General features: G+C 42.8%; 1 protein-coding gene and 1 long non-coding RNA gene across 2 annotated transcripts; one reads left to right on the forward strand and one right to left on the reverse strand.

Moving 5' to 3' along the window:
* The first annotated feature begins 1,446 nt into the window (after positions 1 to 1,446).
* On the forward strand, positions 1,447 to 4,679 carry POP4 (POP4 homolog, ribonuclease P/MRP subunit). Its single transcript, XM_072873403.1, has 7 exons — positions 1,447 to 1,506; positions 1,582 to 1,634; positions 2,119 to 2,342; positions 3,002 to 3,079; positions 3,260 to 3,321; positions 3,665 to 3,766; positions 4,257 to 4,679. Exons 1-7 carry the CDS (start codon positions 1,500 to 1,502, stop codon positions 4,391 to 4,393), a joined length of 663 nt encoding a protein of 220 aa, XP_072729504.1. The 5' UTR covers positions 1,447 to 1,499; the 3' UTR covers positions 4,394 to 4,679.
* A 63-nt stretch (positions 4,680 to 4,742) lies between these two features.
* LOC140657005 (uncharacterized) lies at positions 4,743 to 23,543 on the reverse strand. Its single transcript, XR_012044188.1, has 5 exons — positions 23,174 to 23,543; positions 21,776 to 21,875; positions 19,918 to 19,969; positions 19,149 to 19,304; positions 4,743 to 7,225 (listed from the first exon to the last, which is right to left on the reverse strand). It is a non-coding gene; the product is annotated as an uncharacterized lncRNA (long non-coding RNA).
* Between the last annotated feature and the right edge of the window lie 160 nt (positions 23,544 to 23,703).

A 23,703-nucleotide genomic window follows, 5' to 3' on the forward strand; every position in this document is an offset into this window, starting at 1 on the left:
TGAGGGTTGACGTGTCCAGGCTGCCCGTCACAAGTGTCCAGACTCTAAAGCAATGCTGTTGCTATGGGAAGGATGCTAACAAATCAATACTGGAACAACAGACTTGTCTGCTCCAAGTGTACATGATCATACCAAAGTGGTGGATGACTAGAGAAAGTGAGGTGGCCTGCATTACAGAAGGTATGATGACAAGACTTTTTTAAAAGAAATTTCCCCATGATAGTAACTGAAATACATGGTGCTCAACTTACTCTCCCAAGTCAGAGAATTTCTTAGTATAAAAGAGAAATAATAGCCAGATTGCATTTTGTAAGACTGCTTCTTTGACTCTGGTGAGAAATAATGTTAATTTTGCATCCTGATCTCTGCCAAAATAAACCTGTGACTTGCATAATAATAGTAACATGACTGTTCAGACACCTAACAGACATTAAAGGTATTAAGCGGTCCCTATCTAGCTTAATCTAAATGGCTAATTTAACAATCTACCCTGGCCACAGCTTCCCCCTTTGTAGAACCTCATAGTTGTGATAAGCAATGTCACTTCCCTGTTTTACATTCTTTTCTTTGGATTTTGATCTTAGCGATGGCTTCCCTCTAAACCAGAGTCTGGCACAGTTTGTGATTTATGAGGGACCCCGGTGCCAGCCATGTTAGGCAATAACCCAGAAACACTGGTACATGCAGGGAGGCTCCTCTTCCCCAGACACACAGGGGTCTTGGTTACCTCCAGCACTGCAGCCTCTGAAATTTGAGGTTAAGGCTGGGATTTACTACCCTAACCCTAACCAGCAGCTGGGGAGATGGTAACAAGATGGTATTTCTTTTGATACTCTGAGTAGTAAAAACTCTCTATAAAAGCGTTTTAGCACGCAGAATCTAGCAATTTCCCCCCCTTTTTTTGGCTCCCGTTTGCTGAGAAGGTTTCGACACCCCTGTCCCTTACGACGCTGTCACGCAGATGTCAGGCAAGGCCAGAGGGAGAGGGCCGGGCTCCCCCTCACCCAGGGCCTCCGCACTGCCGGCAGCTGCCTACGCGCCCACACAGCTCACCGGGGGAGCCGAGGCCGGATGTCGGATACGGGACTGTGTTCAGGTTATTTTCAGTGGGCTTCTTTGAGTCCGAAACCCGGGTTCAAGCAGCGCCCATGGCCTGAGCTCCTGTTCCCGGGCTGGTCGGGCCATCGCCGCGCCATCCTCACAGGCCTGCACCCGCCTTTGGGCCTCCGAGAGGCCCTGCGAGCTTTACATGCTCCGGGAACTGCCGTGAGGCGTTTTTAGCACGTAATGGTTAAAGAAAAAAACTGCTTGTTGTTTATTTCCCCCGTTACGAGCCCGCCCAACAAGCACGACGGCCCCTCCCCCCGCCCCGCGCCCTTCAGGGGCGGCCAGGCGCGGGCGCCGCCTGGCGGCCACCCCTGGGAACCGGGGCTCTGCGCAGGCGCACGTCGCCTCCGCTGTCGTCACCACCTGCGCCGGAAGCGCCGGTGGCTGCCGCCATGGAGGGTGAGCACCGGTGGGCGAGGGGGGGCCCGCGCCGCGGCGGCCCCGCCTGACGCCCTTCCCCGCTCTGCCTTGCAGGGGAGCTGTACCGCCGCCTGCCGCCGGAGGAGACGGGGGAGCTGCGCCTCCAGGTACCGCCGCCCGCCCGAGGAGCCCCGGCCCCACGGCAGCAGCGCCCGGAGCTCTGCCCCGGGAGCGACTGGCGGTTTCTGCTCTTTTCTCACACAGTCGTGTGTCAAAACCCCGTGAGGAAGCAAGGGAAGGCGGGTGGGTTTGCTCCCGCGGGCGGGGGCGCCGGCCCCGGTTTCCCCGGCCCGCTCCGTTTGGCTTTAGCGTTTGAAGGCGCCGTGTCCAAGCGAAGGCCAAACCCGCCATTTCTTCACTCAGGGAGGCGTCAGTTGACGTGACGTGAGGAAACCGCAGGCTGTTGCATGCTCGCGCTCGGCCTCGGATGCACGAGGGTTCAGCACGTGAACATTCTCCACTTACTATTACTTTTGTGTAGATCTCCCATTCCTATGGTGATTTGTCCACCTGGTAAAACTACTAGTCAGCGGCAAGTTCTTAATTTAATTAAAATTTAATATTTTAAAGTATCTTTTAAAATATCTTTAGCTGCAAGGATCAGAAGAGGCCAAAGCGTTTGTAAATGCCTTCCTGAAGCGTAGTATGCCAAAAAAGAAAGATGAAGCTATCCAGGATCTATTAAGTCGGAAAGCTGTAGTTCTTGAGCATTATTCCAAAAAAAAGACAAAGCAAAAGAGGAAGAAAACAAAAGGTTTTACTGCCAAGCAAAGGCGAGAAATGCGTCTTTTTGAAATTGAACCTGAACAGCAAAGGTAAGAGCTTAAATATTTTCTGTGTGTAGTAAAAGTGGGAAGTAGATCAAAGTACATAAAAGCAGCAGCATGTACATGTGGTTACTAACCCTTCGTACGTAAAGTCAGTCTGAGACTCTGTTTGTGGCATTTCACCATGAGAAAACAATTATTTTGTCTGTATAGTTGGAAAACTAATTTCTGTTTGTTACCGGTTCTTTTTCCTTTTGTGTAGCTAAATATAACAAGAAATTAAACCCAAATACAATCACCTCCGATTTCAGTTTTGAAGTTAGACTGCCTGTGACAGAAAGTCAAAATTCTGCATCAGGTTCCTCAAACTAATGCACGTTGAACAAAGCCCCTGTTGTTGCTAACATGAAGTAAAAGTGGGGAGGTATGGGAGTAGAAATCTCTTCAGCCTTAGCCATAGCCACATCGTCTAAAACACGTCACCATTTTGGGTTGATAGAGGAGCATATTTAGTTTGTGCTTTTTTCATAAAAGCAAACCTGCTGCTTGTTGTGGCTTATGACAGCGGATACAAGTTATGAGAGCAGACTGCAAAATTATAAATGTTAGTCTTAACTCTGTTGTAAACACAGATTAATTCTGTAATCAAGCAATAGATTTTTTGATAATTAAGTTCTCGTATAATACTTCTTGTCTTTTTACTGCAGATACACAATCTTTCTACCACTGCATGAACTCTGGAAACAGTATATCAGAGACCTATGTCACGGACTTAAACCAGATACGTAAGTTGCGATATTTCAAAATTAGCATGGTATTGATTCAGCAGGTATTTCCAGGTTTACTGAGTTACTGCTTCAAACATCATGGTTACTTGATAAGGATATGTACTATTTCTGTAAGCTTTGATTTCAATATTTTGTAAACCTAACATTCCATAAAATTTTCTTTCCCCCTTCTTCAAGGCAACCACATATGGTTCAGAGCAAACTGCTAAAAGCTGATCTCCATGGAGCTATTGTTACAGGTATTCTGTTTGGCTTCTTCTACAAAATCAGAAGTTCAGTAGACACTCCTATATTTGAGGTGCTTATTTTTAATTCCCTTTAGTATCATTAACTCTACAATCACATAGTTGAGATCATATGTTGATGGATTCTTTCTCTACTTACCAATGCTAATTACTTTCAACTGCTCTTGAAAATCCTGGTGTTAGTTGCAAAGATTAACTGCAAGTTTTACCAGCTATTACTGTAATTGCATTATTTCAGAATATTGCAAACCAGTTTTTAGAATGAGGCAACTGTAGAAGAGGAAATAAACTGCCTGTATTGAAACTTTCTAATACATACATACTTCTGTTCTTTCAGTCACAAAATCAAAGTGCCCCTCTTATGTTGGGATAACAGGAATCATTCTACAGGAATTTAAACATGTCTTCAAAATCATCACTAAAGAGGACAAATTAAAAGGTATAAGACAGGGGTTTTTTCAGTGCTTTTCACAATTTGAATAAATCAGAAATTTCTTAAACACATTCTTCATCTTACAAGTCTGAGCACATTGTTTTATATCGGTGATTTTAGTTCTTTGCGTAGAGTGGCACAAGTCAATGTCTTTACTGACCATGTAACAGCCCAGTATCTTACCGAAAAAGTATCTCATTAGAAATGAGCAATTAAAAAAAATGCATTTCCAACGAACCCAACATGATTACACACATGGCTCATTCATCTGATTCACATTAGCTGTTCTCTGCAACACTTACTGCATGCTCCTGAAAGAGGACTAACTTTAGTAATTCAAGTTTAAAATTTAGAAGTTTTGGTTATTTTTCTTCTCTTGCTAAAGCATAAAAACCTTGAAATGTGGCGAACCTCAGGTCTACATGTGAATAATATCCCCTGGTAGGTCAGTATCTTTTCATAACTTTTGTTACTTTCTTTCCTTTTGCATTTTCAGTTGTTCCCAAACTTAACAACGTATTTAGCTTGGAGATTGATGGATTCATTTCCTACATCTATGGAAGCAAGTTCCAGCTTAAAGCAAGTGAGCGATCTGCAAAAAAGTTCAAGTTGAAAGGAACTATTGACCTATGATTTCATGGAAAATCAGAAGTATTAATATAAACTGCAGGAAAACAGCAGACATTTCAAGACCAGGTTTTCTGGCAGATTAAATAGCTATGTGAAATTTTTCAGAAGTGTTTCTTCTTACTGAAGAATTACTGGTATCTGTTGTCTTTTAAGCAGTCTCGCAGACTGTTAGAGTTCGTATCTGTTTTGCTCTTTGTATATAACATTATTTTATTATACTTATATGATTAGTATTGATTACCTGACTTCTGTTTCAATTTATAATCATAAATTTGCACAATGAAAATTATGTCATGTAGCTGTGTGATAAGTGTTATTGTTGCCTTCTGTATAAATTGGGCTCCATCTGCCTATTATAAGCTTATAATGAGACTGTGGATGATACCAACTGCTCTTCTATAATTATTGTTCCTGGACAACATCAATATCTTTGCCTGGTGTAAGCATATGCAAGTAAGTTATTTCAACCGATAGGTTTTACCTTGAATATCTCCTTCCCTGTGGTTAGTACTGCTACAGATAACACAGTATATGAGTGAAAATATAAACGTACTGAACATGTAATGCAGCCTGCAAGCTGTTTGCTTACCAGGTCCTTACTAATAACATACTACTTTGAGGTTAAATCAGAGATGTCTATATTAGTAAATATATATTGTCATGCTAGAGCACAACACATCACATAAGAGGGCAGCACTTGAAGCTAGAAATTCAAAGATGGAAGTGGCCTGCATTCAATCTTGTACTTCAATCACCCACAAAATTGCTTTATGAATATTTAACCTCTATTCATAGAGCTTTACTCTAGCCTATTTTTATATATATTTAGACATAGTGTCTATGTTATACATTTAAAAAATACTTTATTCTTATTAAAATATACACGTTATACAATTTTTAAAAAGGCTAGCATGGATGGCACTTGTTATATCACTTGTGAGCACTACATCACCAGAACACAAGAAGTCAGGTAGTTTCATAATGTAAGTCTTCTAAACTCAACACAGCACCACTTGTGAAGAAACTTCTAGTGTTTAAAGTTTTTATAAATATTTGCTTTTTGCAGCAGTGGTTGTAATGGAGACCCCATACTTGCACTTGCACCACTGGAGACTTGTGCAGCTTTGAGTGCATGTGCTTCACATATTCTCAGCCTCTTTTTATCTCCTTTCTTCTTTTTTTTTTTTTTTTTTTTTGGGGGGGGGGGGCGTTTTGGGTTTTTTGTTGCCTTTTTTTTACTATACTTCCAGGATCCTTTTTTGACTGCCCAGATTCCAATCTCTCATCAACTAGGCAGGTTTTACTTGTTTGGGAGGTGGAAGTGACCCCTGTATTTAGATCACTTAACATTTTTCTATTATAAAAGAGCCTTGTTACAAAGGTAGCTTTCAGAAGATTTAAATTTAAATTCTGAATTCAATTTAAGGATCAAATGAAAGACCCATATCTAGGAAGAGGAGTTTTTCCCTGCCACCATTCAAGTGTTCATAGCCAGACAGGGTCATTTCTTTAAAGAGAACATAGCTGTTCTCTCACATGCACAGCAGAACACACAAGCCATTTATCTGCCATGAGAAAGCCAAGGAGCATCACCACCTCCAGCCCTCCCCAGTCCTATGAAGACACTAACTGTGCCAGTCAGCCCTCGGTCAGTTGGCCTCCAAAGCACCTACTTCCTTTCTGGACCTGTTGCTGGGAGAGGTTACAGGAGAGCTGCATCTCTCTGGCACAATCCCTCACACGCAGACCAGATTCAGCATCACTGAACCAGACTGATCAGCTGAAATCACAGCATGGGCAATACTGGTTTTCAAGAAGAACAGACTGCTTCTCTGCCCCTTTTGAAGTCAGGAAATAAAGCAGTTGGTATGGAAATAAATCTTTGTTGCAATTATATGAACTACTGCCCTTGAGATGGGGAAAACTGTTTTTGCTAGAGATGTATATTTTATACAGGGAAATCATAGAATAGTTTAGGTTGGAAAAGACCTTTAAGATCACCAAGTCCAACCGTTAACCTAGCACTGCGAACTCCACCACTATACCATGTCCCTAAGCACCACATCTACACATCTTTTAAATACCTCCAGGGATGGCGACTCAACCGCTTCCCTGGGCAGCCTGTTCCAATGCTTGACAACCCTTTTGGTGAAGTAAAATTTCCTAATATCCAGGCTAAACCTCCCCTGGTGCAACTTGAGGCCATTTCCTCTCGTCCTATCACTTGTTACCTGGGAGAAGAGACCGACCCCCACCTCGCTACAACCTCCTTTCAGGTAGTTGTAGAGAGCAATAAGGGCTCCCCTCAGCCTCTGCTTCTCCAGGCTAAACAACCCCAGTTCCCTCAGCCGCTCCTCATAAGACTTGTTCTCCAGACCCTTCACCAGCTTTGTTGCCCTTCTCTGGACACGCTCCAGCACCTCAATGTCTTTTGTGGAGTGAGGGGCCCAAAACTGAACACAGTATTTGAGGTGCGGCCTCACCAGCGCCAAGTACAGGGGGACAATCACTTCCCTAGTCCTGCTGGCCACACTAGTTCTGATACAAGTCAGGATGCTAATGGCCTTCTTGGCCACCTGGGCATGCTGCTGGCTCATATTCAGGCAGCTGTCAACCAACACCCCCAGGTCCTTTTCCACCAGGCAGCTTTCCAGCCACTCTTCCCCATGCCTGTAGCGTTGCATGGGGTTGTTGTGGCCCAAGTGCAGGACCTTGCACTTGGCCTTGTTGAACCTCATACAGTTGGCCTCGGCCCATCGATCCAGCCTGTCCAGGTCCCTCTGCAGAGCCTTCCTCCCCTCAAGCAGATCAACACTCCTGCCCAGCTTTATGTATCTGTGAAGTAAGAACAAGATGTGTTAAAGTTGTTAGACTCAAGTTATTATTCTACCTAGTACCCATTACTCCTCTCAACGTTCTCTGAAATTAAATCCCTTGGTTTCCTTTCAGAGGCCAGATGGAAAAACAAACAAAGTGGTAGAAAGCATAAATCATAGCAGAAACTTTCTTTTCAGGGCAATGACCTAATTTTAATTTTGCTTATAGTCTTCAGTGTAACATCTAATTAAGACATCTGTTAAATGCCTATAATATTAAGTTAATAGGGGGAAGCTAATAGAACTTTATTGACATAGTCCGGTTAATTAACATCAAGGGCCTTTAATGGATGTCTTAAATAGACATCATTAATGGGAATGCCATACAAATTGGAATTAGGCACAATCATGTTTCATTGTGCTGTGAAGGACATACCATATTCTACCATATGGACACAGAGATGAACATGATACAACTTCCCATAGCTACTGGCATTTCCATTTTTTAAACTATTTCAGTGACCAAAAAAGACAAATGCTGCCTAGCAGTCCCTTTCAATAAATAATAGCAAGGCATTCATTATTACAGTGAAAAGTGCTGAAGAGATGTTCAAAGGTCTCCTCAAGGTAATCCCATGCTAGTAGCACATAAAGACAGATGACAAATGAAGAATAACAAGAAAGCTGAACAGCCAACGCATTCAAGACGTCTTTACTGCAGTTGGTAAATCACCTGAAGAGGCCTTTTTGTAATGACTCGGTGAAGTGTTCTAAACAGCCCCCATAAATCACTTAAGCTAAATCACTCCCGCAGACCGCTGGTATCACCATCTACCCATCAGCTCCTTGAACCAAACCCCTGTCCCATCTGCTTTCTCCAGAACACTGCTCTGTGTTCATCTTTCACTACAACACATTAAACTCCCCATTGCTTGAGAAGGAACTTCCTTAGAAACTGGGTAATGTGAAAATGACTGCTCACCAGTCCTCCCCTGCTGATTCATGACCATTCCCCATCTCTTCGTTAGCTGAGACAGTAAATACTTAATGGATTTAATATTAGAAAATTGGAGAACTAATCACAGCTGTCTCTAATATGCCTCTTCCTTCTTATGTTCAACTCTGAATTGCATGCAACAGAGACATGTTTTTCATAATGATTTTTATGCCTAAACTCTCACTAAAGAAAAGGCTAACCGGGGAATAATGAACAGCAATGAACAATATACTGTCTCACTATGGTACACACATTTCTGCTTTCCTATTACTATGTATGTATAATATATACAAGACACATATATTTATAACTAATCTGAACTGAAACAATTGTAAACAATCCAGTTACTGAATTTCGAACATTTAAGCAAGAACGGGAAACAAACAAACCAACCCAATAATTTCTGTTTGAAACCTCAAAATAATTCATTGTAGGAAATGCTTGAAATTAAAGCCAAGTCACACCCAAGAAAACACGCAGAATTTTCTAGTTGAGGGGGTTTTTATACTTCCTCTAAAAGATGGATTACACAGCAATACAATGGAAACCCCCAGAAACCTCCCAGGACTCTCCTTGGGAAACTCTTAATATTAAATCACTGAAATCACAGCAGCACGTAGTTGACATTAACTCTATATATTCAAGCCACCCAATGTTTCAGAGAAGCATAAGAGAGAGCATAAAATTCTGATCCGGACCAGAGCCTTTTTTAAATGAATTCTCAAGTGTTGGACAAGTTCATCCCTCTGGCAGACTCTCTTTGTCCATTTTAGTATTTCAGATCTGGGAGGATGTGTGTCAGTGTGAGGTTAGAAATTATTTCTAAGCCTCTTACAACCTTTGACCAAGCAACTCTTGTTAAACAAACTTTAAAATAATTTGGAATGGTAACACATAGTCCTTAATAAGTAGCTGCACTTTGCAAAGGAGAAGTCCTGGCAAGGGCAACAAGTATTTTTTACCAGAACAATGCCCCTATTAAACTGCAAAAGAAAAGGAGAGGATATGGCTATGCCAGGCTGATACGATCTGGAAAAGGAAGCTTCTTGTTCTGAGGTGTGTACATAAAAGGTAGGCAAACCTGGCTTAGCTATTTTCACCATAATTTGCAAGTCACAGGTTTAGAAACCTTGACTGGAAACACTGGTGTTGTTTTCTAATAGGAAGAGATGAAAAAATGGCATGGGGTGAGAAAGAGTACAGAAGAAAAAACAGAGTCGGAGTTCAGACTGAATAACAAAGGGAAGGAGAATCAGTTTGGTGGGGGAAACAAATCCTGCAGAGAAAAGCTGCAGGTATTCATTGCTGGGACACTGGAAATTCTGTGCGTCGCCTGCAGACTTCCACTCTTCTAGGGAAAAAAGATACTCCAGTTTTGCTACAGACTGCATGTGTCACACACTAACCAACTGGGGGCTTTTGGTCCTTCTCCACATTGGCACTTTTTCTTTACTTCTGGTATTTATAAAGATTTTATAAAAGATTTAGAGATAACTTTTAACATTCTACAAATAAATATGAAGGAGGCCTTGAGAAGTGAACAAAAGCCACAGCATACCGTCTAAAAATTATCAAAAAAATATTTAAAAAAATTATTGACCCACCTTTGTCTCACACTCCCCTTCCTTAATTCTGTCATTCCTAACTAACTCTTAATTGGTAACTAACTCCAATTCTGAGTCACCTTCCCTACAGCGTGTGATGAAAATGTATTCTTTTGGTAAGGCAGAAATCTCCCTCAGTGTACTGGTTTAATTAAATTAACAAGTGAATGTGAAAAATAGAGGATCAAGCATCCACTGCTGCTGAGAGGAGCAGTTACATCTGGCAAACACAAACCTCCTGGGCTGCAGAACAAACAGGACCTGGCACTCTACCTACAGATGGGTTTTGACACCTAGCTCTGCACACTCTGCCTGTTGGATAGGGATTACGGAGAACTACAGAGAACCCAGCAACATTTAATACTGAATTAAGAGCTCTCCCTGTTAAGAGAGCGCTCTGCTGCTTTCTATTATTATATTAGCCAGATAAGGTACAGTACCTTACAATCATTAAAAGGAGAAAAAAATTGAGTATACAATTGACTAAAATTACATAACTGATAGCTTTGAACCAGGATGCTGAAGGAAAAGGCACAACCTAAACTTTATGGTCTATCCTGCCCTGCTCCCCAGCCTATTTTTACGCTGTTACTTTTTTTTCATTCTGCTAGGAACTATTCCTATAGCACCTAACTATTGCCAAACAACACTGATTCAAAACAAGTTATTTTCATATACTTTCAGGCGCTGACCAATCTTCTAATAACCATCACCTTCCATAGGCAACTAAACAGCATGTTAAAGATTTGCAGTACAGGCCTGTTAATAGAAATCTCTTCCTGGTGTATTAGTGAATAAATTCAGCCTCATTTCTTTCAGCTCTCAGAATGAGCTCCTAGCCTCATGACGTATGTGCATACTTTTGACTGAGACACTAATCTTAAAATATACAAAAATATATAACAACATAGTTAGAACATTAATTATAATATTCATATAATAGTTTCTGGGAAGTATGATATTACCAGAAATGCCAAAGGACTTTGGCTTGACCTCATGAATTTTAAATCAATAACCAAAATTGAATATAAATGCTAAAGTCCTCATATGCTTGTTAAAGGCAAAAGTTAAGACTTCAAAAACAAAACCTCAAGCATGACTGCACTCACTTGGCCATGAATAAGGCTTCTCAGCTGAGCCTCGTGGCTCCAGGGCCCCAGGCTTATAGCAGAATGCTTAGGGAAACGTGTCCAGCTGCCAGCACAGATCTCTGACTACAAGCTCCTTGGCCATACTCTAGTGTACACACAGTATTGGCCCCAAAATGGTCTCCACTTAATAGCACTATTATTCTGGGAGGGAAGGAAAAATAGGATTATGCACTCCTTGTAAATGTTAAAATAATCCCATAAATCTGAATAAAATGATTTTTTTTTTTTGTGAAATTGTCTGCAGCACTCTGCCATGCATATTCTTCCTCTAAAGGATTATTTCAAAATTATGGACTCAGAAATGTTCAGCTGCATAGTTCTTGGGTGGCTGAGGTGCTCACTGAAGAATTTAAATGATGTAATAGCTATTGAACACCCCATTATATGGCTGCCTAATTAATGTAAATGATAGTTATGTCTCACTCACAGAGGATTATTTTACACGGAGGAAAATCTACTCATTGCCACAGTAGCCATTTCGATAGTTTTTATAGGAGCAGTTGCATTATGGCTTCATTGAGTAAAAGGTAAGTAGCCGTCCTAAATAATGAAGATTGAAGGTTTAATAGTCCCAATAAAGAATCCTGCAGGTTTTTTATTTCAAAAATTAGAGTTTGATTGCAAGCATATGATAATGAGAGGGAAAAGAGCACTGGCACGTGGAATCCTCCTGCAGCCCAGGCTCCTTGGGAACTTCCACTTCTTCTGCGCAGAAATACAGAATAAGGACAGAAAAGAAAATAAGCTCCTCTTTACTTTTCATGACAGTGTGTCCAAGCCGCAAGCCTCTCCTTGTGGCAACATTTCAGTGGATAAGGATATGCTGGATTGTGCCTGTTATACTTAGAAGGCTGACATTACTGGAACAGCTGCCTATGGCTGATCACGTATACACAAATACCCTAAAATAATGTGAAGAGCCTGGCTTAGACCCATTTGAGTGATGATATGCAGACATAAGCCAGCCTTACAAACTTGTCTCAAAATTGTAGCCTATTACAGCAACTCTTTTTTGCGAGGCAATAGTCAAGGGACTTGGCATTTCTGTTACGAGACCCTATTTCCAAGGTTATATATCAGAGATTATAACAGCTATAAAAATTCAAATGAGATTTAAAACTTGGCATGAGCATTCTCGCTTGGGATCTAGTATTTTTTAAGCAAATCTCTGCAGGAAAAGCTAAAAGTTTACTTGTTCCGCTTGTTATTTTAAGTCTCTATTGCTACATAATTCTCAATCTAGATTCTTATGCACTCCCCACCGCAGTACCCAAGTAATCTCTTTCACAGCTGCATTTTCAGAATGGCAGTTTGGAGCTAGGACAATTGATGTGACATTTGTTTCTCCGAACAGCAAACTTCCAAGAAGGGTTTTAAAAGAACTTCTGTTCCAAGGCAGCCACTTTTTTCAGCAATAAACACCACATGTGTTTTAGCAAGTAAAAAGTGGCAACAACATTAACCTGAATTATGGTAACAATGACTACAAAACAAGTTGGCTGGGGATTTGCAAACACAATCTCCAGATGTCTGCAAAGATCGGATTTATCAAACACACTCCAGGCAGGATTTGTTGTGGGCTTGTACTTCCTAATAAAAGAGGTCTGTAGTATTTATTTACTGTTAGTGTCGGTGAAAGGTGCTACCCTTGTTACATCTTTCAGAAAGGTGAGTATAATATAGGTTAAATATAATATAGGTTAAATATAGGGAGGGGGAAAAAAAGATCGTAGGAATTGGAGGCAGCCTCAAGAGGAAACCTCAGGTAGTGCCAAGGGGAAGTCCAATGCACTCTGGCTGCAGGGACAAGCTAGAAATGCTAAATGCAAGCCATGGAGGATGCAATCTTATTATATCAACACAGCCTGCGGCCATTTAAAATGCTTCTCTCTGTGTGGGGCCTTAAAAGCACCAAACTGATGAGTAAAGGCTAGTTCTACCTCTGGTTTCAATCCACAGCCTTGCTGCTGAGGCCATGATGAGAAACCCTGGCAATTGGTTAGTTTAGGTATCATTTTTGTGATATGATTCCCTGCCATACAGGAGCTGGACTGACACCAACGCACTCTTTCCAAGCAGGTCTCCACACAACCCTCCCCACAGATAAGTGCTGCATGCAAATAACTCACCATTTGTGTTAGTGGAAGAGTGGCACAAGTATGGGCAGAAGCAGTGGGGCCATTAGATTTATGTTCCCTCACCTTCATTCTCACAGTTCTGCCGTGCAGTAGTTTGGACTGAAAACTAATGCTTCATACAAAGAATACAGGGTCCCTTATATCCTAGGCTCAATATCCAGAGAGAAAAAGAGAGACATACTTACTTATGTACACAGAAGTAAAATAAGTAAAACACATGACCCATATTTTTAATCTTGCATTTATAGTGCAATACCTCCTATTTGCAATGACTTGTGAACAACAGCTTTAGGACAGCACTGCATCAAGATAATTACTTCTGTTTAAAACAAAATGAGTTACTAAGGTGAACAGATTGAGTAATCAAGCTCAATTAAGCATGCGCAATATGCACTGTAACAACATTCACTGTTTGGTGAAGTGATAAAACAGCTTTATTTATTTTTTTTTTTACTTCTGGCAGTCTACCTCAAAGAACCATTCATACCTACTTCTACCCAGCTAGCGTCTCCGTGAAGATGTATCATGAATTTTAGCTACTTTGCCAAAGATATTGTTGGGGAGGGGGAAACAAAGAAAAACATCCTACAGCTACAAGCAGGAGACAATATTAGCACCTACACGGGCATCAGGCTTCGCTGGTACAGTCCACGTTCTGATCAAACATTGGTTTTGTGTAGGAGAACGGTGTCATGCTTTGGAAGGCAAGCCACTTTTGGGGCTACACACTTATGAGAACGTTTCAAAAGACAGTTTTCTTCCCATGCAGCAGAATGGTTTGTAGCTTCAGGAAAACTACATTAATGACTTGTGGCTTGGCTCTGAGGCACAGGTATTTTAATTTATTATTGTTGTTGTTTTTGTTGTTGCAGCTAACATAAAAATGCTATAGAAATCTCACCTCCTTCTATGCCGAGCGACACATTTTGCTTTGGTACCAGAAGATGGAGCCACATGCTCACAGTTTTAAAGTGTTGTTTTGGTTTTTTTTCCCTGTTCTGACAGAAAAACCACCCATGAAGCAGACAGTGCCTAGAAACTGCTCCCTTACCTTACATGAACTTGCCTTTTTACTACATCTATGTGTACTGCTAATCTGGTGCATGCATTACCTTATGTCAGCTGCCTTTCTCAGATGTTTCCATAACAACTGAATTTTCCTTACTGCAAATATATTTTCTGAATTGCCTACCATGTCAAAATGAAATCAGGAAGCAGAACCAACCTAAGCCAGGCATTTCCAACTGCTAAAATATCACATTTTTAATTTCCTTCATGAACTGATATACTTTTAAAGGAAATCATACATGTCCCAGAACCATCAACGTAAGACTCTCAACTCCTCATCTTGTTAAAAGGCCAAATAAAAGTAGATACAATATCATGTTTACTCTGTGTCCTGAAGATTAAAAATGTGTGCTCAGATGAGAAAATAGGCTAGGTTTGTACTCTGCAAACCCTTCAGTACTGCTGCAGTCACTCAGAGCAAGCCACGCATTTGATGCAACTGAGGCATGCCTTTGCCCACCCCAGCAGTATGCTGCTGCCCAGGGTGACTGGTTGCACAAGGCAGGGTACAGTTGCTTTTTCTCACCCTGTTGAAGGCCAATGAACCCCCTGTTCTGCTTCAAAACCTACTTGCCAAAAAAAAAAAAAAAAAAACCAAAACCCAGTGGGAGATGCTCTACCATGGCTGCTCCCTCAGGCCCTGCTCTGGGCAGCTCCCATCCACTGCCCTGGAGATGCATCCAGCCTGTAGCAGTGCCAGTGGCAGCTGCTCCACAGGCAGGGCAGGCAAGGAGCATTGCTGACCCCTCCCGCAGCTCCACACTGAGCGGTGGGACACAGCCGGTCAAGGCTGACAGCAAGTCCACTAAACCCTGCCCCTTAGCCAACAGAGTGTGAGCTTGTCCTACTGCATACAGCCACCTCCATGATACATTAAGATGAAAAGAGCCTTTGTAAAATGACATAACACCTGAGGGGAAACGAAACTCTTCATGAAAGGTATTAAAGCCTATCAGGGCTTTCCTTTGTTGGCTACTTGCTCCGTGTCAGCTGTATGAGCTGCCAGTCCTAGAGAGTCAGATCAAAGCAAGATAATGGCATTCCTAATAAAGCCAGCAGAGATCTTTCAGGTAAAAATGTTTATTGTTCAAGAACACTGTCAGGTCCTTTCATGTCCTTTCCTCACCTGGCAATGTCCCAAGTTACTACAGAACTGTTTGAAATACACAGACTTAATTATTCTTTTTGCCACTCTTTCAGACTGATCCCAGGCAGCAGAAGCAGGCAACTAGTTTCACTCTCATTCATTTCCTTAGTACAATGCCATAACCTCTTTATAACAAATCCTCCACCACAACACTTAACATCTCTCTAATGGGACAGTAAAAATGAAGTAGCAAAACGTTCTAGCAAAGTGGTTCACCAAACAAAAAATCTTTTTTTTTTTTTTACAAAATCTAAATATGGGACAAAGCATGCTGCCTCTATAACCCTGAATGCTGCAACCTGCTATCAGCAGTAGATATTCACATGTGGCTTCAGCTCCCACCAGTCCTTGGGGAACCACCACTTGATGGGGAAAACCAGAAGGGTGTATGTAACACTGAGTCAAGCCCACAGCAGGTGAGACTGACATAGGTGTCATCCGCTATCCAGAGCTTGTGGGTACCACAAGAAGGCTTCAGCACGTGGAACAACTAGAGTAATAGTTACTACGAATTCTCAGCTTTTATTTAAAAAAATTGTACTTGCAAGCTTATCTCCACCAATTAAAGGCACCCCAAGTAACAAATCTGAAGAAAATGTCACACCGACCCTTTTTCCCCCCCCATTTACTTCAGTGCTGTGTCCAAAAACCCAATTACAGCTTTGGTTGCCAGGATTTCTGAGCAGTGCCTCCAGCACCCCCTGTATGATTTTTGGACAATCACTTAAAAACTTGGATTTGCTTCCTTTGCCTGTAATATATGAAAAATACTCAAAATCCTCAGGGGAGCACTACATTTGGGAATCACTCTGGGGCTATGAAAGCACTCTGTAAAGGTGTAAGGGAGCTGTGGGTTGGGATACTGAGGCACGACAACCCCTCAACAGGAACAAAAAGGACTTTCATACTCTTCCCATCTGCAATCTGGGTCCCTTGCAGAGCAGCCACAGCTGTAGCAGTGGTCCCAGTCAAACTGCAGGAGGTAGAGACATCTCAGCCACGCACCCAGTGCAGGCAGAGGTCAGCTGTGCAACAAAACCACCAAAAGTGGCTGTACCATGTATCTACCAGGCTTAATCCGCATTAGACTACAAAACCCACAAAGGACACCCGGGCAGCATGTGTATAGCATGCTAGATGTATCTCAGATACGTCACCTGCACTGCTCGTGCTCTCTCTGCCCAGAGAGAAATGGAAATCCCAGACAGAAATACAGGATTCCTATTGAAGATCTGCACTGAAACAACGGCAAGCTGAGGAAATCTCCAGGAGGAAGCAGAAAAGGCCACACTGTTGATTGACTATTGTGTCTGCAAGATGGACGAGAATTTGAACTCCTTTGTAAGGAGACCAAACATATCACTTAATAAAAACAAGGCATCCTACAATGAACCTCTCTTTCCCATATTTATTCCTCTCTAAACACAGCAGTGCACAGATTATAGGAAATGGTTTTACATTTAACTTCAACCCCAAGTGGTAAAGAAACGGATTGTATCTCTCAATGTAAATTTGCATCTACCATCATTTAATGGATGTTTTATATATGCTATGTACTACTGTGTTTTTATGGAAAGGCAAAAAAATTACTTGGGAATTTGTTTTTAATTAAGCAATAAGGCTCAATGGGGTACTGCTATCATGCAATAAAACCACTCCTGGGGTGTTGTGAGGCATTTGGTCCAGATGAGTGCTTCAAATCACCCCCAGATTGTGATTAGATGATTACTCCCTGGAGTTAATATTAGATGGTTCTCTCTAGAGTTGTCTTATTGCTATTATAAAAAGTCTTCAACATGGGGAAACTAAGTATCTTTTGTGCTTGAAGAAGATGAAGTTCGCAGTTTCGACTGTTGAGTGGCTGTCTGAGCTGTGTGGGTCCCATAGATCAATTCACCTATTTAGCATGCATGAAAGATCATCTCAGTGCATTTCTTTGACCCAAACAGTTTTACAATTAAGTGGCTTTCTTTTTTCTAGGAGATGGAAGGATATAAAGAGCAAACAACTCCAAAATAAAGCAATCCCAAGACAAGGCGCTGAGGAATTTGATTCCGAGATATGTATTACTGGCTTTATCTTTTTGTAGGGAATAATGAATCCTAATCGCTATTATGCTAATTGCATTAATGAAGGCTAATGCATGCAGTAGTGGTAAGAGATTCTCCCAAGTTGGGTGCATGAGGAGGTACACGGCCTGAGGCATTTGTGGGGGCTCCCAAGCTAATGAATTCAAACAGCCCAAATGGTAGAGCCAAACTGCAGTGCCATCCCCTGCCTCCCCCCAGCTGCTCTTCAGGGTTGAGGTTAGAAAAGAAATAATTCATTCTGAGAAAAGACAAAAAAGAAAAAAACCAACCAGAAAACAAAAAAACAAAGCTTCCTGCATATTTCAGTATACGATTAAGAGAGAAATCTCAGGAAAGTATTAACTCTTGCAGGTCCCTTCCACTCTCAAAAAGGCAGGATGGTAGCACATGCACGTGGACAATTTTTGCTCAGCCTGAGCTGAAGTACAGAGCAGAATCCTCAACTCCTCCTTCAGATGTCCCTCAACAGCCCACCACACACCTCCTACTACACAAAATCCCTCTGGTTTCTCAAGGAGGCAATAATTTTTACACTTCACAAATTAAGGTGTGATCCTTCACATATCCTCTGCGCCCTAGCCTATGTCACATCTCATACCCTGCACAGTCCAGGCAGCAATACACTCTCTAAAAGCCGATAAACCTCTTCCACCTGGTAAGAAATCCCCATGGTTCCTCCTTCAGCTCGGCACCTCTCCATTTAAAGATCCAGCATGCCAATGGATGGGGATCCCAGCCAAGCTGAGGTTTGCTCTCTTGGTTTCCAGGATGTCAGCAGAACACCTTAGGGGGGGGGGGAAAAAAACAAAAACAAAACAACCACCACACTGCCTTTCTGTTTTCCCTTATGTTTGAAGAACATGAAAGGAAACAAGGATTTCCTTTTTTTTTTCCTTCCCCTTTCACAGCACTCTCTGCAATATGCACTCGATGTATAAAACTTCCCCAGGCAATCGCAGCAGATGCCTTCCTACACAAAAGGCATTGATGTGGGGTAAAGGCACAGGTCCCTTTACAAAGAGATTATTTTTCCTTTCTGAGCGACACACACACTCAGACTGGGCAGCAGTTCCAAAGGAAAGAGACCAAAGCATGTTCTTCACATAAACAGAAGCTATATCCATGGGCAAAGCAGGGTTTATGAATGAAACTTTTATGTCTTTGACTAATCAGTCAATCATAGGTGAACACATACACATCTTTTTAAATTAACTGATGATTATCACACTCCTGTTCCCTGTGCTTTTTCCCCACTTTAATATTTGAAATGCCTAATCTACCTAAGTTTAGTGTTTGAAATATCTAATTGTTCACCATGATTTATCTTGTGCAATAAAAACACACTCTGAATACGAGATCACTGTTTAAATAGAATAGAAATAGTAGGAAAAGAGTTCAGATTAAGAACACGCACAGAATGATGTTATTCTGGAAGGAAGGCTGAGCCCAAAAGATGCCGTACGCTCTCACAGCATGCTGCAAAATGCTTTCAGCAGCTTTTTTAGACACATCTCTTTTTTCCACATTAATTTCATACGTTTTTCCTCTAATATTACACCCCTCTCTGCACGGAATACCTGCACCTTCTCACAGTTCTGGCATTTCATACTCTCTTACCTCACCTCTTTCTCACCTTCCCCTTTCGTATTTCGACTAGAACCTGCTCCCATTACCAGGGAACACTACTCAGAAATAGTGACCTGGCAGCACAACAAAACCTACTGCTTGTTTGTCAGTGCGTACTCACCCATCCCACTCCTCTGAACAGAACAAACTTCTTCTGAGCTTTCCCTGTTGTATGTCCCCGTACTAGGCAGCTCCTGGGCGCAACCTGGAGACTCACGGCGACCGATCACTTGATCAATCCACTCCGAAAACAAACATGAAGCTCATGCTGTTAAGGCTGAAAGAAAGCATGGGTTAGTGATGCAACCTGAAAAAACTGAGACTGGATTAATAAAACAAACAAACAAAGACTTTTCCACTGAAACAATGCAACTCCTTCCTTGCTTGGACCTGCTCAATTTTCAGCTACGAAACACCCTTGCTACCTTCAACCCAACAGCCCACATGGGAGAAGCCACAGAGCTGTCACGGGGCACATGGCGTTGGTGCTCCAGGAGGCAGGGAAAGGGCTGCCAGTGTGGGACAGTGGGGGTGTTTCTGCACCGCAAGGCAAGGCACATCCTGACAGCAGCAGCTTCCCACTCACCACTTCATACGCCCAGTGCAGAGGTCCCATGTGCCCTCCTGACATCCACCACGTTCCCGCACACTCTCTGCTTGACCCCACGAGCATAAATCAGTGTATTTGGTTTGCTTGAGGTTTTAAGTTTCAAGTTTTATCACATCTCCTGATCACAGTATACTCTATCATGCAGAATGGTACACACTGATGACATAATGTAAAGAACATTTCAATTACAAAATACCCCGAGTATTTTACAGCTAAGAAGGGGGATATAAATGGAACTACATATTACATGCTGATCCAAAACAGAAATTAAAACTCTTACCAAGCTTTGGATCAGATCTTCTAACCACTTCCGTGATTACAGTTACAGACCACTGTGAAGAGAACAAGCTATTAAAACCAAAACTGGCTTAGCAGGGAAACCCCTAGCATTTCTCTCTCCCACTGTATGCTTCACCACTGCTATTTATCACTGAAAATTAAGAAGGAACAAGCAAAGTACCTTATGCCTTCACAGCACTGAGATCCACAGACAACTGTCAAAGCTTAACACAAACACCAACATACAGCCTAAAGATAAGATGGGTTTGAAACCCTTCCCGTAGTGCTGACAACCACACATGTCTTTTTTACTGGGGAGAACACACCGCCTTCTTTTTTTTTCCTAGAACCCAACCAAGAGCAAATAATTATTATGTATTTATACACAGCATTTAAATTTAGCCTCTGCTGTTACCTGCTTGGTCATTATTGGTTGTTCAAGACTTCAGTTCCAACTCTACCTAAAGGCCATGCACAGCATTGCACACACATGACCAGGAGAACAGGGCTGAAGGTCTGAGCCAGGGAAGGGCAACACATAGCAAACACAAAGGCTCTTATGATGCAAACTTGCAACTTTAGAATCTGCAAGTGCGAGTGGTTTTGTGCTCCTTGCATATGACAGCTTTTGCAATGATCACTGAGGCTTCTGAGCTGGGACATGACCCTGCAGTGAGGCACATGGGGCTATGAGTCAGGAGCTCCAGGGGCTGTTCCTCAGCCTCCCAAGTGATTCACTCTCAGCTGGAGCCTGTTGCTGCTGAAAACAATAGCAAATAACCCACTATTCCTATTTCAGTGATCAAGCTGCATATGACCATATGTAACTCTCCAAGTTTCTGTTTTACTCTCTGTGAGGAGGGTACAAACCCTCACACAGTTAGTAGAATTTATGCTGCACTTCAAGATCCTTTGAATAAAGTGCTGCACACATGCAAAGCACAGCAATGCCATTGTAAAAACAAAAGCACATACATTGCGTATTGCTTCCTTATGTGAAAAGCAGAGGAGCAAGCAGGTCTCAAGGTTGATTTCAGGAATACTTCCATCACTCTGACAATCATTTTGCGGCCAGGCTCCTAGGAACAACTCCAAAAGTGGGTAACTTCCCGCACATGGGCTGAGAGAAGTCCTGAGGACACAATGACACTCTGAAATGGGTTTGTCTGCCAGTGGTTTCAACGCATGTGGACTAGTGATATTTTGGAAACTGACATTTTGAAGTGTCAGTCTGTACGGACAAAGCTGAGCAGGGCTCTGATTTCTGCACCGTCAGACTTGGAAGCACCTAATTTCTAAAGCACACAAATGATGCTGGTAGGGCTTCAGAGGCACAAATCAATCACAGCAGTTCATACGTTTCTAAAATAGGCTGATTACCGAATCCACTGGGAGCCAGATCAGACACACATTCATCCCTCCATGCACACCACACTCTCACAGAGCATAGGACAGAGGTTATTCATGCTTACAAGTAACCCATATAATGAACACACATTGACTTATTCACTCATTAAGTAATAGGAGTATTCCAAGCTCAATTCAATAAAATCTCCACGGCTAAAAGCTGTCTTGTCCACTGATGAAATGCTCCATGTAGTCAATTAATTAAAACCACTGTCTATCCTAACATCGCACTGGGTTCCTAACATCCCAAACTGAATATCAATATTGAGTTTTATTCAAAATAATTTTATCAAATGCCTGTTCTTTTAAAAACATGCACTAAACACACACTGAGCTCAGAATTTAACAGATGTTTTTGTTACTATTATAATCTAATCTTTTCCTGCAGGCTGCTGTTGTAATTTTGCCATTAGAAGATAATAAAAAGCCATTTTCTCCCCTGCAGAGCTTACCTTTGGCTGACTCAGCTGAGCAGCTGCAGGTTCCTTTACTTGCTTTGAAATTATTGCATCCCAGTTGGGCAAGATATTTCTGCTACTGAGAAACAAGTGGCTTTGGAGAAAATGCCAGAGGCAACAGATCAGATAATGCAACTGGAGCAAGGTAAAGAGACTTTAAAAGCTGGTAATTTGGGCTGCAGCTTTTTCAAGTGGTCCCACAAATGTTTCCCTTTTACAGCCAGGAAAAAATAGCTCCTGAGCCTGCCTATCAAATAGTTCTTAAGACTACTGGTTAAACTCTGAGTTTGTATCTCAATAAGGCATTCAAACAAGGATGTAACAGCTTCCAAAACAACCAACCAACCAAAAGTCAGCTTTCACGTGCAACTGGGTAATACTGACTGCATGCCCAGTGTGTACCTTGAGGCTTCCCTCGCCTCATGCAGCAGTTGTCTGAACACACCTCCACTTCTGACTGAAGAGGGAGAAAGTAGAAACAACCTTCAAATCCCAGGCTGTTTGGCTAACCCAATGCTATGTATGGCCGACACGTAATCATTACTGCCCAGGTGAGCGTATTGAGAAACAACAAGAAAAATAAATCCAAGTACTACATCTCAGTGATAAAGACTATGATTAGGATAACATGAGAGCAAACTCAGAATAATTTTAGCACATAGGGAAAAAAAACAGTTTAATAATCTATAGCTGGTTAGATTCTGGCAGCTAAGACAAACCCTAACATATTTAGGTCAGTGCTTTGTATATTTACAGCTAGCTTTATGTAAAAAAGCATTTTGTTGAGGATTAATTTCTAAGTTGGGCAGATCTCCCCAGAGCTAGAAGATTGCTTGCAAGGCAGCCAGGATGGAGATGGCTGGTGTCCGGGCTCAACGCAAACCAGCTCCCAGTTGCAAGAACTGGTCTGCAAAGGCTCTGCCTCTCCTTCCACTGACAGACCAGTCGGTCCTGCTCTCCCACAAGGACAGAAAAGACCCCACACTAAAGCCCTAGCAATAACCTGAAAACCACTGCTCAGCCCAGCAGCCTGCCCTCTGTGGTGAGCTCTCTTCTCCCAGGTTTTCAGAATTCTGTTGGCAACCCGACAGCCCTCTCTGTAACCCTCCCTCATACACTGCCAGGGAGCCACATACTGCAATTAACTTAGTCCATGTCCTCATTCATCTGCTCATCTGGCACAAACATGAAGTACGAAGAAACAAGGTCCCGTGGAAGCTCTCCTGACTGCCCAAGCACTTTAGCTCTAAAGCGCACCACAAGCTTGCCAGCCCACATTATTATTACCAAAGAAAACGAAAACCTGGGAAAAAAAAAACATTTCTAATACCCTGACAGGTCCATCAGTTCCCATTAAAAATAGAAAAGCTATTACAGAAAGTGAGCAAGCACCTGAATTATAGATCAGCGCGGGCCCGGATAGCTCGGGGTTGTTTTACAGAGCCGGGCAAGAACCAAAGCTCAGCTCACCCGCGCCTCCGGCCCGGAGCGCCCGCAGCGGGTGCGAGGGACGCCCAGGGCCTCAGCTCACCCGTCCCATCACCCTCACGGCAGCGGCACACGCAGCCGCCGGGGAGGCACGGCCACGGCAGAAGACGCCCCCGCGGTACCCGCCCCTGCGCTGACAGGACATCGCCTGAGGAGAGGCGGCAGGAAAGGCCCAAAGGCGCCTGAAGGGCCGCACGGCCCGGGCCAGCCCGCTCCCGAACGCTGAAGGCCGCGGGCGCCGTGAGGCAGCCCCGGGCAGCGGCGAACGAAGGGCGCGAGGAGCAGCAGCAGCGCGCGCCCGCCCTGGCCCTCCCTCCGCGCAACCGCGCGCCCCGCCCCCACAGCGGGGAGGCCGCGCTCGGGCGCCCCCTGGCGGCGCCCCGCCCCGCCCGCCACCGCCTGCTCCGCTCCGCCATTGGCCGCCGCCCAGCGAG

The sequence above is a fragment of the Ciconia boyciana genome, chromosome 9, assembly GCF_034638445.1.
Source record: "Ciconia boyciana chromosome 9, ASM3463844v1, whole genome shotgun sequence".
NCBI classification, from domain to species: domain Eukaryota; kingdom Metazoa; phylum Chordata; class Aves; order Ciconiiformes; family Ciconiidae; genus Ciconia; species Ciconia boyciana.

Bases quoted from the DNA above. Each gene is read 5' to 3' on its own strand.
- POP4 (XM_072873403.1), top strand. The intron at 3,080-3,259 runs GTAAGTTGCGAT...CCCTTCTTCAAG, and splicing joins CACGGACTTAAACCAGATAC to GCAACCACATATGGTTCAGA. The intron at 3,767-4,256 runs GTATAAGACAGG...TTGCATTTTCAG, and splicing joins TAAAGAGGACAAATTAAAAG to TTGTTCCCAAACTTAACAAC.